This window comes from Microplitis mediator, chromosome 1 (genome assembly GCF_029852145.1).
Source record: "Microplitis mediator isolate UGA2020A chromosome 1, iyMicMedi2.1, whole genome shotgun sequence".
Lineage (NCBI taxonomy): Eukaryota > Metazoa > Arthropoda > Insecta > Hymenoptera > Braconidae > Microplitis > Microplitis mediator.
The window spans coordinates 26888391-26906168 of NC_079969.1; the positions used below are offsets into that span (position 1 = coordinate 26888391).

Consider the following 17778-nt stretch of genomic DNA (forward strand, 5'->3'; position numbering starts at 1 on the left):
AACAAGTTGATGGAAAAAAGTTGACTTTAATTTAACAAATCAGTCTTATTTTAGTTGATTTAATGTTAACAATTTTAAGGATCATTAGAGGTTAGGGGTAGTATAAACCGCGGGAAATTTGAAAATTTACAAATAAACAAACATAAATTCTAAAAATATTCTATCATGAAATGAAATATTTATTTTTTCTTGTTTATATACATATATTAAACAAGAAAAAATAAATATTTCATTTCATGATAGAATATTTTTAGAATTGTGTTTATATTTATTTGTAAATTGTAATCACTCGCAGTTTATTGTGACAAATATACAATTTTTTATAATTGGAATGCTTAAATTTATTAACAATTTCTTTACAACATTCATAGGTTTTATATTAATAACAATAATAGTAATAATAATTGTGAGCTTAATATCAAGACTAGTTGTTGTGACTAGCGCACTGGTGACACTAACTTATAGTTTTATTTTTATCTGATAAGCTTACTTTTATGTTTTGAGATCATTAATTTAGGCTTAGAGAACAGAAAACTCTTTATACTATTAAAAAAAAGTTTTTTGAAAACAACTTGTAAATATAAAGATCGTAACTACAAATTATTTGGCAACTTTTTGCTTTTTGACAGAACCATTTGTAGGATCGGTATTCTTATTGGCTCGGTCACTACCGCGTTGAAACCAGGCTTTCATTTGATGTTCAACATCAGGTTTTGTAACGTTCAAAGTGCTTAATAAAATTTCTAAAAAAGAAAAAAAACGAAGAAAAATTAATGAACATAATAATTTAAATACAGCATTTATTTATAGCTTGTTTGGTTGTAAATTATTTTACTTTGACAGTAGAAAGATCAATCAAAGGCTTCAAAAAGCAAGTTATTGCTAGAACTTGAAGAGTAGATACCTTGCTTAAAAAATCTCATAGAATCCAATAGATTCTCATGAATTCCTAGAGAGATTTTATAAGAATAAATTTGTTCTATGAGAAGTGCTATAGTTAAGTATAGGGCCTTATACTTACAGCTATGAGAATCTATCGGATTTTTTAAGCAGGATAGTTAATCTTACAATATTATTTATCGCTCTATTACCACTAATAATTTCTACGAAGAAACATGCTGAGATTTTAATCTCACTGTGTAATCCGGACCATGTCACTTGTTTTGCCAACTCATCAGAAATGAATGATTCCAATGCAAAACGAGTGGCTTTTTGTACATTGCGACCACCAGCTTTCCGTATCATGTCTTTCTGTAATATTTTTATGATAGTTATTCAAAAATTATGAAATATCAACAGCTAATTAGTACTTACAAATTCATTTTGCATAGAAACATTGTTCTTGAGACTATGATTGAAGTTTGCGTAAAAGTTCGTCAGTCGCTTCACGTGTGATTTTATGTTTAACATGCCACTCTTTTATGAACTCAGTAAGAATCGAATCATTATCACCACTAGCAACTTGATTGTTCACATGGAAATTAAGTAACTAATACTCTGATCGGGTTACTGGTTGATCAAAAAAGTTAAGCCCATCAATCAATGGCAAAGGCTCATCATTAGCTTGATCGACAGCTCCTGAAAAACGGCTAGGATCATCTGAAACGTCTGAATCGCGGCTACTGTTATCGTCGTCATGGTCGTTGTCGTTATTGTTATTGTTGTAAATATTAATGTTAGTGTTATTATTATTATTATTATTTAAGTTAGATAACAAATATTCCAGTGCAAGTATTTGTTGCGTACGTCGTTTTAGTTGTCGTGGTCCAAGCAAATCAAGCGGTTTTCGTATCCGCTGTCGAAAATTTTCCATACTTATATATAAAATTTTACCTTTTATGAACCGTTGAGTATTGTTAATCAATAGCTATAAATTATATTATAAATTATTTCACAGTAATTAAAAGACAAAATAATATTAGGTTATGTTGTTCACATCACACTCGAGCGTTTATATATATATATATATATCCGAAATGGCGGCTTGTACAGCGTTTACCGCCTTTTTTGTGGTTGAAAACATCTAAATGTCAACAAATTGATAACAAAATGAAATACTATAATATTAGCAAAATGTTAACCCAAAATTGTTAGTAAAATGTTAACAATAAAATGCTATCTTTTGAATAATACTAAAAAGTCAACATATATGTAACATTTTAGCGATGATAAATTATCAACATTAAATTGGTAACTTTTATTTATCTCTAAAAAGTCACCATTTATAACTACATTTTATGGTAACATTTTGCTAACATTTTCATATTATATTTTGTTAACATTTTTATGTTAACTTTAAGACAACTTTTAAAAGTTATCTTTTTCAAAAGTACTTTTTGTTACCATTTTGATAACATTTAGAAATAGCAAAAAGTTGACTTGGAATAGATAACTAAAAGCCAACAAAAAGCTGAGCTGGCCACTTGGGCTAATACACTTGGAGATTTAATTTAAATTGCTCTAAGTGTATTTCAGCTAAAAAACGTCACTTGACTGCTATTTCCCACCAGATGATGCCAGATGATTTATGATACTGAAGTTAGCAAACGTCAAATAATTTTTGGAATTTAAAAAAAATGATAAATTATAAAAAAAAAAATATTTTGAAAAATTGCACTTGTAGATTTTTTTATTTTCTACATGTGCATTTTTTTTTTTTTTTTTTTTTTTTTGCAATTGATTTGGTGAAAAAAAAATCCAAAAATTGTTGATTGTCTGCTAACTTCTCGATCATGATGATTTTGCTCAGGAGCTAGGAAGTTATCAGCATCGGTCATCAGCAACACTTTACACTAGCACTCGACACTTAACTACACCATAGACACTTGCACAATTTAAATAAATTTTACAATCACTGCACAATTTTACACAACTCAACTGCAATACTGTGTTTCAATTCGAACGTTAAGAAGTTATGATAATATGATCCTGAAGTTAGCAGACAAAAATTTTAGGATTTCAATTTGAATGATCAAATTTGAAGAAAAAAAGAAACTGAAAAAATGCACATGTAGAAAATTAAAAAGACTAGAAGTGCAATTTTTTTTAAATATTTTTTTTTATAATTTATCGTTTTTCAAAAAATCCAAAAATTATTAGACGTCGACTAACTTCAGTATCATTATGATCATACTAATTTTACTATAGAGTTCTAGTTTATTGACTGAAGTTATCTCTCCCTTTTTTTTTTCGGGCATTTTATAACTTTGACGAATCGTCACTTGTTCCGTGAAAAGAATCGATATTCAAATAGTCGAATCGCTCAAATGAATAGATCGATTCTTCACAGAATCGATCTTTAACCGTACATCCTAGTTGACACGACAAGCGAGTGCTTGTATTGGTGCTGGTGTTGGTGAGCAGACAAGTAAGACTGAGACAGACCTCTAGCTCCAGAAGATAGTGATGTGGAACAATGTGGTGTAGCAACATAACTGTAGTGAAAACTAGTCGTAAAAAAAATAACAACATGATAAATAATAAATTAATATATAAATTAGTGCCGAAATTTTTATTTATCACAATTATTTTTCATGCAATATCTCCATCTACGTCTGTAATATCAAACAAACGGCTGTGCTACGACCCTGAGTGCTCTGGTAATGCAAGAAGCCGTACTTTAATCTCTGTTAAAATTTAAATTTAAATATTTCTTTTTTTTACTCAACAATTTTTTATTTCAGTGCCAATTTCCTTGGGCAAGACGGTGGTGGTCTACAACTCCAATGACCCCGATATTTTATCCTTCGGTCCCAATGAAGATGTCACAGTATTCAGTAAAAGTGCTGGTACCCGTCAAGATTTATGGGGTGTCCAAGTAATTACTTTATTTTCTTTAATTTAATTAATTTATGTTTTATATATATTTTATATGTATTTTTAAATCAATAGATTAATGGACGTAGAGGATACGCTCCGACGAAATTCATAAAAGAAAAAAAAATACTTAAGAAAGATTTGGAACATGAAGTGCCTACGGGAGTATCTCTGCCGGAAGTTAAATCATCAGGACATCAAGGAAATGGAGATGTGATTAAGGACTCGGTGATAAATAGTAATCCTAACCAAGAGATACGTGATTCTGCTGAGTCAATGTCGCCGGTCATTGATAAAGTCTCGCCGTCTTTTGAAGTTATTGATGGGACGACATTTAATTTCCAAGATGACAGATCAGCTGAGAGCTTTGCTACGAAAATTATTGAGTCTGCGGATAAGGAACAGCCTGTACTGACAGTTCATCCCAATTTGATGACCACGCAAGTCGGTTTGGACGACAGGTTGACTTTGGAGACCGCGGTGCGGGAAAGCGGCCAAGAGAAGGGGAAAATTATAAATGACAACCAGAATGATAGGGAAGAAAAAGCAGATAATGTTGAGAATAATTTAAATACGAGGGGCGATAGACCGCATGTGGAAAATAACCCGGGAAATTTTGAAAAGAAAGAACCTGTGGTTCAGAATAATGGAGATGCTAGAGATGGAAACAGGATGGAGAATAATAATGGAGACAACAAAGCAGGAGAATCTAAAGCTCAGGAAAATATCAGCAAAGATTTAGCTACTGATGAACCACGAGCTGAACGAAAGCATGTTGAGGAAAAAAATGGTGGTAGGGAACAAGTTGGAGTGTCTACTGATGAAGCTACGAATGGAGAGGACAAGAAAAGTGAACCTGCGGATACTTTAACTCAAGTTTTTAATAAAGTTTCGTCCTTGTTTGAGAGTTTTACTGAGTCTTCGGACTCGGTGCCGGAAGAAATACCTCCGACTGTTGCACCAAAGACTTTTGGTTCTGTTTCTGCAGCAGAACAAGCTGTTACTGAAAAAATGGATAATGTTGAAGCTCCGTCGACCCCTCAAGGACTTTCGGTAGGACCTGAACATCAGTCAGGTGCTCGAAACAGTCGGACGGAGTTGAATAATTTTTTTGGAAATAAAGAAAACCGGGTGGAGGCAAATATTCAAGTGGAGAAACGGGAAAATAATGCAGAGATGAATGGAAATTCTGGAAATAAAGAAAGCAAAGAGTTGAATAATCAATTGAGAAATGAACAAAATAAAGTAGAGCCGAATAATGTTCCAGCAAATCAAGAAAATCGGGTGGAGATGAATAATAATTCTAGAAATGAAGAAAATAAAGAAGTAAATAATAATTTTAGAAAGGAGAACAATCAAGTAGAGTCGAATAATGGACCGAAAAATCAAGAAAATCGGGTGGAGATGAATAATAATTCTAGAAATGAAGAAAATAAAGAAGTAAATAATAATTTTAGAAAGGAGAACAATCAAGTAGAGTCGAATAATGGACCGAAAAATCAAGAAAATCGGGTGGAGATGAATAATAATTCTAGAAATGAAGAAAATAAAGAAGTGAATAATAATTTTATCAAGGAAAACAATCAAGTAGAATCAAATAATGGACCGAAAAATCAAGAAAATCGGGTAGAGATGAACAGCAATTTTAGAACTGAAGCAAATAAAGAGATAAATAATAATTTTATCAAGGAAAAAAATCAATTAGACTTGAATAATGTTCCAAGAAATGAAGAAAATCGGGTGGAGATGAATAATGACTCTAGAAAGGAAGAAAATAAAGACTTGAATAAAAATTTCCGAAGTGAAACAAATCAAGACTCGAATAATCTTTCAAGAAATCCAGACAACCGGGTAGAGATGACAAATAATTCTGGGAATGGAGAGAGTAGACAGATGATTAATAATTTTGGAAATGAAAAAAATAAAGTAGAGTCGAATACTGTTGCGAAGAATCAAGAAAACCGGGTAGAGATAAATAATCATTCTAGAAATGAAGAAAGTAAAGAGACAAATAACAATCTCGGAAATGAAAAAATTGTTGAATCAAATAATCTTCCAAGAAGTCAAGAAAATCGGGTAGAAATGAATCACAATAATTCCGGAAATGAAGAAAATAAAGAGCGGAATAATAATTTTGAGAATCAAGAAAATAGAGTAGAGTCTAATAATTTTTCAGGAAATAAAGAAAATTTAGTAGAATCAGAAGTTTCTCCCATGACTCAAGAATTTCCTACCACGACTTTTACGCCAGAGATTCCTGAAGAGAAAATTAATGAACCAGTAACTCCGGGACACCATAGTGATATTACATCGAACGATAATAAAAATAATGAGAACAGTCATGTCGAAAATATTAACAGCCCAGAAAATCTTAGTGATCATCAAGAATTAAATGGTCAGCCTGGCATCTCTAAACAGGATGAAATTACAGGCTCGAGCCCCGAATCAACAGTCGATCAGCCCTCGAGCTTCAATGGATTTCCGTCAAGCGAAAATTTGTTGAATGTTGAGAATGTTGAGATTCACTCTCCCACCGATCGTGAGTAGTCAGACATCTATTTTATTTTACTTTTCCCTGATAGTTAAGCTGAGAATTTTAATGACCCACTGCTGCAATTTGTCGCCAAGCTGAGCTAAAATTGGCACTTCCATAAGTTGACAACTGGACGTCAACTTGCTGAGAAAGTCGGCAAAAGTTGACGTTCTATTAGTCGCCTTAAATTTTCACAGAGTTGATGACAGGTTCCGGCAGTAGATTGCCGCCAAGTTTCTGGGAAAGTTGGTGTCAACTTGAAGTCAAGTTATAAAGGCCGAAGTTATCGTCAACTTGATCGCAGCATTGACACCAACTCTCTGACTATAAAGTTTTGCTATCAGGGTTACTTTCAATAAAAAATATTCACAAATAATTTTTATTTGCAACAGAATCTGCTGAAATCACAGAATCCGTAGAAAATAAGTCAGAAGAAATCGAATTTACGAAGGAAGTTTACGAGGAATTGATAACCACCACCAGTCCACCAGAAGAAATTCAAAATATTCCAGAATATACGAATCCCTCAATTGATTCAGAGGAAGAACAAGACGAAGAAGAAGAAATAGACACGGCAAATATTGAAGACTCGAAACCAGGTATTAAAAAATATACTAATTTATTTAAAATAAATATTTAATTTGAAATTTCGATTACAGACATGTCTTCAGATGTTTGCCATGTCGATGGAGATTGCGATCAACTTGAAAATCAAAATCTTTCTTCAGAAGTATTATCATTATCTCAGTCAACATTAATTTCTTTTCTGTTTATTATTCTAATTAATAATTTTATGTTCAGGATCCCGCCGAAGAATATTCGATACTCAGTTCCTTCGGAACTCAAAACTACTGGGAAACTTTATCCTATTTAGCTTTGACGGCCTTTACCACTTTGCTCTTTTCCCTCGGATACTTTTACATCGAAGTGAGTTAATTATTTATAATAATAAAAATAAAAATTTCTAATTTTACAAAAATTACAGAATTCCAGACGCGATGGACAATTGATTGCTAAAATAAATAAACTGGAAAAAGAATTATTGATATCCACAAAAGAAAATTCAGTCCTAGATGATTCATTAAAATCAACTAAAACTAGAGTAAGTTAATTATTTATTTTAATTCAATAAATTTAATGAATGATAATAATAATAATAAAAATAAATTAATAGCTGGGTTCAATCGAAGACGAGTCATTTGGTTCCAATGAAATGGTTACGTCTCTAAAATCCGAATTAGAAGCAGCCAATGTAATTATTTTAATTTACAAAGTAAAATTTACTGTTAATTAAATCATTTTTAATTAATAAATTAAACAGAACACCAAGATGGAGTTGGAGATGCAAATATCAACTTTAGAAAAAGATTTAGAAAGCGCAACAGAAGCTGGCCTAGAATTAGAACGAATGTTAAGAGAAGTACTCGCTTCAAATAGCCAAGAAAATCCGCTGACTAAATCCATCGAAGATTTGCAGACTCGTTTGAATACTCAGCAGACTCTCAATGAGTCTTTGAAAAACGCGCTTTTGCTTAAAACTCAAGAGGTAAATTTTTTTTTTTTAATTTGAATAATTATGTATATTTATTTTAACATTTCTCGCCGCAGCATGAATTTGATAAAGCGGAGGTGACTAATAGACTTTTTATTTCTTTATACATTTATTTATTTATGTATTTATTTATTTGAGAAATTTGGTAATTTATTTATTGACTAGTAAAATATTTATTTATCATAGAATGAGTCTCTGATTATTGAGGTTGCCGGTATGGCTAAAAAATATGAGCAAGTGGAGGTTGATTTTACTCGAGTGAGTGGACAATTGCAGGAAGTAACTGAAATTAAGAATATGATTGAAGAAAAGATGACGAATAAAATGAAAGAAATTGAAAAAAAATTATCTGATGTAAGTGATATTTTTTTATGTTATAATTAGAGCCAGGATTTTTACTTTGATTTAAAAATAACAATTAATTATTAATGCTGTCAAATTTTTGATATTACGGCGGAAGTATTGGTCGTATCAAAAAATTTTTCAAATAAAAGTTGTTCAAAATTTAATTTTATAAAAAAAATGTCTCTTATAATTTGTTCTTAGGACCAATAAGAAAGCCGTAATTTTAAAATTAAGATTTTCGTAATTAACAGAAATTTGAATTACTCATTATGAATCTTAATTTTGGAATCACGGTGCAAATATTGATCGTATAAAAAAATTTTTCAAATAAAAGTTGTTCAAAATTTAATTTTATAAAAAAAATGTCTCTTATAATTTTTTCTTAGGACCAATAAGAAAGCCGTAATTTCAAAATTAAGATTTTCGTAATTAACACAAATTTGAATCACGCATTATGAATCTTAATTTTGGAATCACGGTGAAAATATTGGTCGTATCAAAAAATTTTTCAAATAAAAGTTGTTCAAAATTTAATTTTATAAAAAAAATGTCTCTTATAATTTTTTCTTAGGACCCATAAGAAAGCCGTAATTTCAAAATTAAGATTTTCGTAATTAACAGAAATTTGAATCACTCATTATGAATCTTAATTTTGGAATCACGGTGAAAATATTGGTCGTATCAAAAAATCGTACGATAGATTTTTTTTGTAAAATTAAATTTCCAACAACTTTTGTTTGAAAACTTTTATGATAAAACCAATATTTTCGCCGTAACATCAAACATTAGAACCATTCATTTCAAAATTAAGGCAAAAATCTTGTCCTTAGTTACAATTTATATCAATTAATTAATTAATTATCGTTTAATTGACAGGTATCAGCAGAAAAAGTGGCCCTTCATAAAAAATTAAAAAGAAAAGAAGTGGAATTAAAAGATTTACTGCAAGTGGTAAAACAATCTAACACTGGTAACATCGATCTTTCAAAATTGTCAGACATATCGCGGATTAAAGCAGAAGCTGATTTGTTGAAAGAAGAAAGAGATGAATTGAAAGCTAAATTGAGTGATGTAGAAGGCGCTCATCAGTTACTTGAAGGTAAGTCATTTATTTAAATTAATTGTTGCTAATTATTGTGGTGAAGAAGGCGGTAGAGTAATCTAAAATATTTTTTGTACGTAGAGCATGTGAAGATAATTAACGAAGAAGTTGTGTCATTAAGCGAGCAATGCAAAGTTGCGATGAAGGAAAAAGCTGAGGCTGAAACTCGTTTGGAAGTACTCAGTAAATTCTTTAATGAGAAAGAAGCCGAGCGGCAGAAAGAAGAGTCGATGTGGTTGCAGCAGCAGGGAGAAGTCTCAATTGGTGTTGAGAAATTACAGATGATGCAGAGCGAAATTCAAAATTACAAGTTAATATTTTTCTATCAATAATTTTAACTTTAACTGCAACAGAAATTTTTATATTTAATTTTTTTTAGACAACAAATAGAGGCACTAAAACGTGAGATATTGGATCAGGAAAAAGAATATAAAAAGCAAATTGCGGATTTAGAGGCTAAATCTCATGAAAACTGGGTTGGTATTTTATTTATAGAGCGATAATTTATGATAAATTTATTTATTAATATCAATCTTAGGTACGCGCGCGTCAAAATGAACGTCGTCTTGAAGAATCAAAAGCCGAAGCTGGACAGCTGCGTAACAGACTAACGCTCTTAGAGAAGAACTTCAGTGACACTGATTCCGACATAAAAACACATCGTAAGTATAAATATATTTTTGTATTTAAAAGATTTTCAGTTTGTAAATTTGCAATTTATTTTAAATTACTGATTAATGCATGACCTGTTGAACGTTTCGTTCCTTAATTTATTTATTTAAAAAAAAAGTAACCGGTACGTATAAAGATGAAATACAAAGCAGATTACTAAAGATAATTCTCAAACAGGGATGGAAACAAACGGGGAGACGGCGACGTCACCGCAATTATTCTTAGGAGCCGAGTCATCAAGCTCGCCGATAATGTTTGGGGGTCCATCGAGTATTCCGCCGCCTCCTTACTTACACGGACCGCCACCTTTGCCACCGTTTATGCACACAATGCCCATGCTGCCAGGATATGACGTAGGGCAACGACCGCCGCCACTCGGTGGCCGTCTATCCTCACCTCCGCCAATGCCACCAGGGCCTCTGCCACCAGGTCCACCTTTGCCACCCAACACCAGTAACAGTAGGTTCAACCATTCAGGTTCCTCGCCGCCATCACCACCAATATCACCCGGTCTTCCATTACCTCATCATCCTCATTCTTCTCATTCTCTACCTCCAGGTCACTATCGTCCCACTCAGCCGCCACCGCCACCGCCGGTTTCCTTTTCCAGTGATCGAATACCGCCGGTACCTCTGCCTTCGATGTTGCCGCCACCAGGACCAGGAGTTCCCCTGCCAAGTCCGTCTTGGAACGACGACAAAATGCCACCTCGTAATAATAATGTCGGGAGTTTTCATCCCTTTCAACGTGACCACCGCGAATTAAATAACAAAAATTTGAGTAACGATAAACGCCAGTCAAGCTTTGATCAGCATCGTGACAAGTACTCATGATAAGAGACTAAATATTTCTACGATTTTCCTTTGATAATAAAAAAATTATTTATAAAAATAATATATACGCAATTATATCTTAATTAATTAATTAATTATCTTCACATGGCGTTTACTTTTTCTGGTTATTTTTTTACTTTATCTCTGCCGCACGACAAGGACGCAAACGTTTTTCTAAAGTCAGGCAGTTTTGGAGTACTATGGAGGGACATAATAACAACTCCCATGCTATTCACACTATTATTGACAACGAGAATTTAAATGAGTAGCAGGTTAATAAATAATTGATATCTTGATTGTTTATCTTTATCTTTATCTTTATTTTTAGAATAAATGTATGTAGTGTTAATTTATTAAAGAAGTTGGTAATTTAATCAAAGGTGTAATTTAGTGGGTAAATTTGTAATTGGTTTGTAAATTATGTACTTGTTTTCGTTGTATAAAATATTTAATTATTTTATATTTGCTGTAGGTTCCTTTAAATGCTGCATAGTCTGGGTGCAACATAATGGATACCATAAATATTTTTTAATTGTAATTGTCATTGTAATAATTCCAGTAGATAGTTAAGACATTAAAAATAAATAAAAATCTTTGTAAGAAATTATATATCAATTTCAGGTGCTCGGCACCTTCCGTAAATGCAAAAATATTGAGTGTGAATGTAGCGGATATGAAACAGTATAAATTTTGAATAAATTTAAGTAACGAAATTTAAAAAATGCGCGTTCTAATTTATCAATTATCCGAGTACGCATTTTTTAGTTTTCATTCTTTTCTTAAATTTTATTTATTCAAAGTTTAAAAAATTTGAATTGTCAGGCAAATTCACGCTCATAAAATATTATTTTATTGTTAATTTATATAATTGTCTAAATTTTTTCTTAGCACGATGAAGAAAAATATTTTATTGTGTGACGAGAGATGAAACGAGACGATTTCAGATTAAGTTTGTGGACTGGAGCCGAAGGCGAGTGCTGCCATCACAAAATTTAAAGGATTCTGAAGCCAGCAGACAATTAAAAATTTTTGAATTTTTTTTCTGCAAATTAATTACAAAAAAAATTTCAAACTGTAGCAATTATTTGATTTATTTTTTTTTTATAATTTATCGTTTTGAAAAAAATAAAAAAATTATTAGACGTCGGTTAACTTCAATGTCCTGATTTGAAATCGTATTTCATCACTAGTCACACAATATACTATTTTATAATTACCTGCATTGAAATTTAGTCTGAAGTAGGACACGACAGCTCATTTTTCTGCCCAATAAAAAAAAAACTGATTATTTGAAACCCGGTAAATTACCTCAGTTTAAAATTAATTAATTAAATTCACTAAATAAAAACTTTATTGAGCTCGTGGTTTCAAGGCAGGTGATAATAAAAATACTAAAATTGATTTTAATAAATAAATGACCGATTGTTGATGATAATTTGTGTATGATAAAATAATAATAATATATATTATTTGTTATTGTTATACAAATAAAAAAAAATAATTCAATTTTGTAATTATGTATTTTAGAAAAATTTTTCTCGGTATAAGGAATGCAATAAATGTATATTTATACAATATTTATATGAATTATAATTAATTAATTAATTAATTTACATTTAAATCGAAAATCTTTAACGATATTTTTAATAATTTTTAAATTTATCTAGTGGCAGTGCTTGTAAAAAAAAAAGAAAACAATAACTATGCCAAGAAAATAACGAAAAATATAAAGAAAAATACAAGCACTCCGAATATCTTAATCATTAGCCAACGATTGTTGGTGACCGATTGAAAGTATTTGAGGATCTCGGTGTGAGCGGCCTCAACATTTAATTCCGTGTCCTCGATGTTGGTGTCTATCCTGAATTAATGCATTAATTAGTTTATTTATTACAGTAGACATTATTGACAAAAACTATGTACCTGAAGTTCGGAACGTTTTTCGTGAAACGAAAATCAAAATCAAAATGAAAAATAAGAAATCTACTGGATCCAGAGTTTTGAAATGTTTCGTACATGCGCTAGTATGTCAGCCGAAAATTTCAGGCCACCCCCGACTACTTCTTAAGCAGTCAAATTATATAAACTTTTAATTTTCGTTGCGCGAAAAACGTTCCGATCTTCAGGTAGATTAAAAACTTTCAATACCTTTCGACCATCTCTTCTTGTTCTTTGACCATGTGAGCCAGTTGCTGAAATATTCCGCCGAGTTCAACGATTGTTGACTCAATATTCTGCATAGTTTCTGCTCTAGACATCACATAGGAATCCTAGAACATAATTTACCGTCTGTTTATCAAATCAATTATTTCATCAACCCGCAGATGTCGACAAAATTTCATAATTAAAATCAATAAACTAATTAAGAAAATCATTAGACTGTTATTTGATTCGGAAGTCCACAGACAATTAATAATTTTCGTATTTTTAAATTTCCCGCTATAGTAATTTGAAATTTAAAAAAAGGAAGTTATTGGTTTCAGTCTGATTTTCGGAAATTTAGTTTTTGTTTTTAATTCATCGCTTTTAAAAAAATAAAAAAATTATTAGACGTCGGCTAACTTGAGCGTCATACTATTTTTATGAATTATAAAATAAAAACAAACCGTATCATCTCTCATTGCTTGTTGCATCATCATTTGACCCATAGGTTCAATATTTACACTGACAGTATTGCTTCTATTATCCTGTTCTTCAAGGAGCAGTGAGCTCTGATGTCCACCAGTTAATGGTAACTTTGTATTTACACGGCCTTGGGTAAATTGCTGTCTTCTATTTTGCTCTTCTCTCATATTCTAAAAATTAATTACCAATAAAATTAGTGTACCTGAAGATTGGAACGTTTTCTGCACAACGAAAAAAAAAAAAAATTGGAAAGTAAAAAATCTACTGAATAACTAGATTTTAGAAATTTTGCGCATATAAATGCTGGTATGTCAGCCGAAAATCTTCGGCCAACCCCAACTTCTGGAACCACCTCTTAAGCAGACAAATTACATGAATTTTTTTCATTTTCGTTGCGCGATAAACGTTCTGATCTTCACTTACATTAAAATTAATTATTTAATCCATTAGTACTAAAATATGAGTGTCAATGTAGCAGACATTAGAGAAATTTTAAATTATTAATAAACAGAGTAAATAATAAATGAAATAAAATTTATAAAAAATTCGCATATAAAAAATTTTGAAATTAAGTGCATTTTTTATAAATATTTTTTTTTTAATTATTTACTCCGTTTATTTGTAATTTTAAATTTTTCTGATGTCTGCTACATTCACATTCATCTAAAAAAAAGTTTTACAGTTAATTGATAATTGATAATTTATGATACATACTTCAGATCGTACTTCAAGTACATTCTTAAAGTGATTAGACATATTAGCAAGCTTTGACTGGAGTGTAACGACCACTGATGAAGAATGTGATGCTATGTGATGACTCTTAGATGACGATTCTCTCTGCTGCTTGCTCAGTTCCTGGAGCTGTCCGATTTGTTTATTCAAACTACTCAAGTCTGTCTTGATGATATTTGTCAGCTCGTCTATTTCCAACTGTCTGTCATCGAAAATCGACTTTTTCTTTGCCACTGCAGCGAAAATTACCTCGTTAATTTAACAAAAAAAGTAAATTAAATTATGATACTAAAGTTAGCCGACGTCTAATAACTTTTGGATTTTCTTTTAGACGGTAAATTATAAAAAAAAAAAATTGAAAAAAATTGCACTTGTAGTCTTTTCAATTTTCTATATGTGCATATTTTTATTTTTTTTTTTCTTCAAATTTCACTGTTAAAAAAAAATCAAAAAATTTATAATTATCTGCTAACTTTAGGATCGTAATTAAATTCCCTGATTAAACAACAGAATTCGATCGAATTAAACAGAATTCAATTTTTAAATCTGTTTAATTCAGATAAATTCTGTTAATTCGGTACCTAACTTAAAAATGAATTCTGTTTAATTCGGCAGGAAAACCAGAATTTGTCCAAATTAAAACGAATTTAAATAATTCTATTCGGTTTTATTCTGATTAATTCGAAAATAATTCATGATCCTGAAGTTAGCAGACAATTAAAAATTTTAGGATTTCAATTTGAATGATCAAATTTGAAGAAGAAAAAAAACTGAAAAAATGCACATGTAGAAAATTAAAAAGCCTAGAAGTGCATTTTTTTTTAAATATTTTTTTTTTTATAATTTGTCGTTTTTCAAAAAATCCAAAAATTATGAGACGTCGGCTAACTTCAGTATCATAAATAATTCTCCGATTTCTGGTTCTGAATCCGAATTAAACTGAACTAAAACGAATTTGAAATTTTTAAATCGTTTTTATTCTGTTTAATTCAAATTCAAATTTTCAATTCAGTTTAATTCTGTTTTGCAAAATTCGACAGAATACAACAGAATTAAAATTTTTAATTCGGTCGAATTTAATTGTTTAATCAGACTTCCCCACTTACGTATTGCGAGTTTCTCTAGTTTGGCATAAGTGCTGGCGATATTTTTTCCAATATTTTTGGCGATCATCATAAACTGGGAGTAGCTCTGAAAATGTTTGCCCTGAGACGGACTCCTGGCAGACGTTCTCGTCATGGTTCTGCCCTGCATCGTCTTGATGGCATTCGCAAACTCATTGCTCCTGTCACGGGACGTCATGATTGGAATATAATTATAATTTGAATTTGAATTTGAATTCTCTTTATTGTCACTGTCTATTTGCCAGTTCTCTGTCTTCCCATTTCCTGATACCTGCCCGTAAAATGTCCCACCAAATTTACGTTGATCGGTAGATGATGTCAATGGAGCATCGTCTAGGTCTCCAGTAACTCGTCTCCTTCGTGCTGACATTTCATGCTCAGTAACCTACAAGTCAATCGTAGGAATTAGATTAAAAAATAACGTACTGCGTATTATCAATTAAAAAGATTTTGATTGCTATTGGAAAGTGACACATCATCATCGTCATTAGGTTAGACGTTGATATTTATCTGGATTAAAATTTATACATTTATGTTTATGTGCTTATAATAATTTGTTATTAAAAATGCTGTCGAATTACTTGTAAGAGACATCAGTTGTTGGAATGAAATGTCTGGTATTTGGGTCAAACTTGATATGATAACAGCTGCTGATGTCAGCTCGCTAACTCTCCATGATGACAGTTCTCTCTCAACTCCATCTTATTTTTTTAGTTCCTATTTATTGGCATTGATGGCGCCACGATTTTTTCAAATAGTCGGCATTTAAATTAAAAATTTAATGACTGTGGTGATAAATAATTGCGATGGTTGTCACGAAGGGCCAGTTTTTCAAACCGAGTTTATTTTTATCCGGGTTTTAATTAATATTGCTAGTATATTAATAATATATAGATATACCAGCAATGATAATTAAACTCGGATTAAAAATAAACTCGGTTTGAAAAACTGGCCCTAAAGTTTGTGGCAGCACTAGATGTCTTGTCTGATTCTGTTTTTCTGTTTCTAATTTGCAGAGTATCAGCTGAAATGAAATCACGTTGAAAGTTTGAGGTTGGAGATAGGACATCAAGTTTGGTAATAATTGTTTACTGTCAATCGTTAATTTAAATAAAAATAATTGTTTTTATTAAAATTAAACAAAAGAAGAATTGATAGAATAGAAGATTTGAAAAAAAAATTCGCGGGCTTTAAGTGAAATTTGAAACTGAGGTTAATTTTGGAAATGGAGGACAGTTTCAAAGAGTTTGCTAATGATGTTAACATCATTAGACAATTGAAAAATTTTAATGAAGCTATTGTTAATATTGAGAAAGTTTTAAAGATGACGGAGGATCCAACTTTGTATGAAAAATTGACAACCGAAGAAAAAATAAAATATAATACACTGATGTCATTTAATTTGAATAGTTTGTTTTGGATGCACTTGAGAGTACAAGGTTTGTTTTTTTATTTCATTCAAGTCCTAGTTGATATGAATCCTAGTGAACTGAATTAGACACTTGTCATTTTTAAAATTTAAATTATTTTCCCATAAAATTATGAGTGTAAATGTAGCAGACATAAGACAGTTTTTGAATTACATATAAAAAAATTAAACAATTAAATTGATATGATAAAAAAAAATGCATGTACTGATTTTAGAATTTTCTACAAGCCCATTTTTTAATTTTTTTGTTTAAAAAATTTTATTTTAAAATTTTAAAAATTTTCTGATGTCTGCCAACTTCACTGTCATCATAAAATTTCATTCGGATTTTAAATCTGAATGAGATTTTTTGATACCAGGAATTCATATTTTTTTTATAAATAAGTGGACTACCTACATGGTGTAATTTTTTATTGATAAATTTTTTTAGGTGCTGAGCCAGGAGTTCACGAAATAAGAAATGAAAATGACAGATTGAAAAAAGTTATGGGAAGAGCGCAAGAATTATTTAATTCTAAAACACCAGGACCTCGTATTGATGTTGATGCTGCCAAAAGATTTATCAGAAGTAGTTTATGGACACCTAATAATAATGATATTGGTATTGATGAATCTGCACCTACACAAGATGACCTTGATGACGATGATTTTGAAGTTGTGTCTTAAAATTTACTTGTAGACTTTTTTTACATTTAATATTTACTATATGTATGATACTATGATTTGTTGATAATTACATTTAATAAAGTATTTAATTACTACATTATGTAAACTTGATTATAATTTTAATTATTTGAATAATCACCTGGAATTACTATTAAATTTATAATAATTAATTTTTCAAAAACTGAACGTCAGCTGTCACTAAAAATTTGTTCCATTCGAATGAGTGTGAATGTAGCAGACATCACAAATTTAAAATTATAAATAAATCGAGTAAATAATTAATAAAATAAAATTTTTAAAAAATGCGCATTTTTTAAATATAAAAATTAATAAGTGCATTTTTTATAAA

General features: G+C 30.7%; 4 protein-coding genes across 11 annotated transcripts; 2 read left to right on the forward strand and 2 right to left on the reverse strand.

Annotated features, from left to right (window-relative positions):
* Positions 1-316: 316 nt before the first annotated feature.
* On the reverse strand, positions 317-2129 carry LOC130662957 (uncharacterized). 4 transcript variants are annotated; one of them, XM_057461962.1, is made up of 4 exons: positions 1834-2129; positions 1315-1578; positions 1092-1251; positions 317-743 (listed from the first exon to the last, which is right to left on the reverse strand). In XM_057461962.1, exons 2-4 carry the CDS (start codon positions 1408-1410, stop codon positions 601-603), a joined length of 399 nt encoding a protein of 132 aa, XP_057317945.1. In that variant the 5' UTR covers positions 1411-1578; positions 1834-2129; the 3' UTR covers positions 317-600. The 4 variants fall into 4 exon arrangements, with proteins under 4 accessions (XP_057317945.1, XP_057317961.1, XP_057317952.1 ...); XM_057461978.1 differs by having other exon boundaries at positions 1315-1589; XM_057461969.1 differs by having other exon boundaries at positions 1315-1608.
* A 1209-nt stretch (positions 2130-3338) lies between these two features.
* Positions 3339-12430, forward strand: LOC130678203 (transport and Golgi organization protein 1). Of its 5 annotated transcripts, none has more exons than XM_057485278.1 (17): positions 3339-3599; positions 3684-3817; positions 3892-6355; positions 6742-6948; positions 7009-7079; positions 7151-7276; positions 7335-7451; positions 7524-7601; positions 7671-7895; positions 7958-7978; positions 8088-8255; positions 9123-9345; positions 9430-9658; positions 9728-9824; positions 9887-10010; positions 11013-11125; positions 11326-12430. In XM_057485278.1, the coding sequence occupies exons 1-16, from the start codon at positions 3416-3418 to the stop codon at positions 11120-11122; spliced, it is 4578 nt and encodes a 1525-aa protein (XP_057341261.1). In that variant the 5' UTR covers positions 3339-3415; the 3' UTR covers positions 11123-11125; positions 11326-12430. The 5 variants fall into 5 exon arrangements, with proteins under 5 accessions (XP_057341261.1, XP_057341260.1, XP_057341259.1 ...); XM_057485276.1 differs by lacking the exon at positions 11326-12430 and adding an exon at positions 10198-10479 and having other exon boundaries at positions 3340-3599; positions 10579-11175; XM_057485277.1 differs by lacking the exon at positions 11326-12430 and having other exon boundaries at positions 11013-11175.
* On the reverse strand, positions 12381-16073 carry LOC130678204 (syntaxin-5). The gene is made up of 6 exons (XM_057485279.1): positions 15916-16073; positions 15317-15719; positions 14193-14443; positions 13460-13648; positions 13002-13123; positions 12381-12714 (listed from the first exon to the last, which is right to left on the reverse strand). Exons 2-6 carry the CDS (start codon positions 15702-15704, stop codon positions 12555-12557), a joined length of 1110 nt encoding a protein of 369 aa, XP_057341262.1. The 5' UTR covers positions 15705-15719; positions 15916-16073; the 3' UTR covers positions 12381-12554.
* Positions 16074-16266: 193 nt separating this feature from the next.
* LOC130678206 (nuclear nucleic acid-binding protein C1D) lies at positions 16267-17492 on the forward strand. The gene is made up of 2 exons (XM_057485280.1): positions 16267-16773; positions 17194-17492. The coding sequence occupies exons 1-2, from the start codon at positions 16560-16562 to the stop codon at positions 17427-17429; spliced, it is 450 nt and encodes a 149-aa protein (XP_057341263.1). The 5' UTR covers positions 16267-16559; the 3' UTR covers positions 17430-17492.
* Positions 17493-17778: the final 286 nt, after the last annotated feature.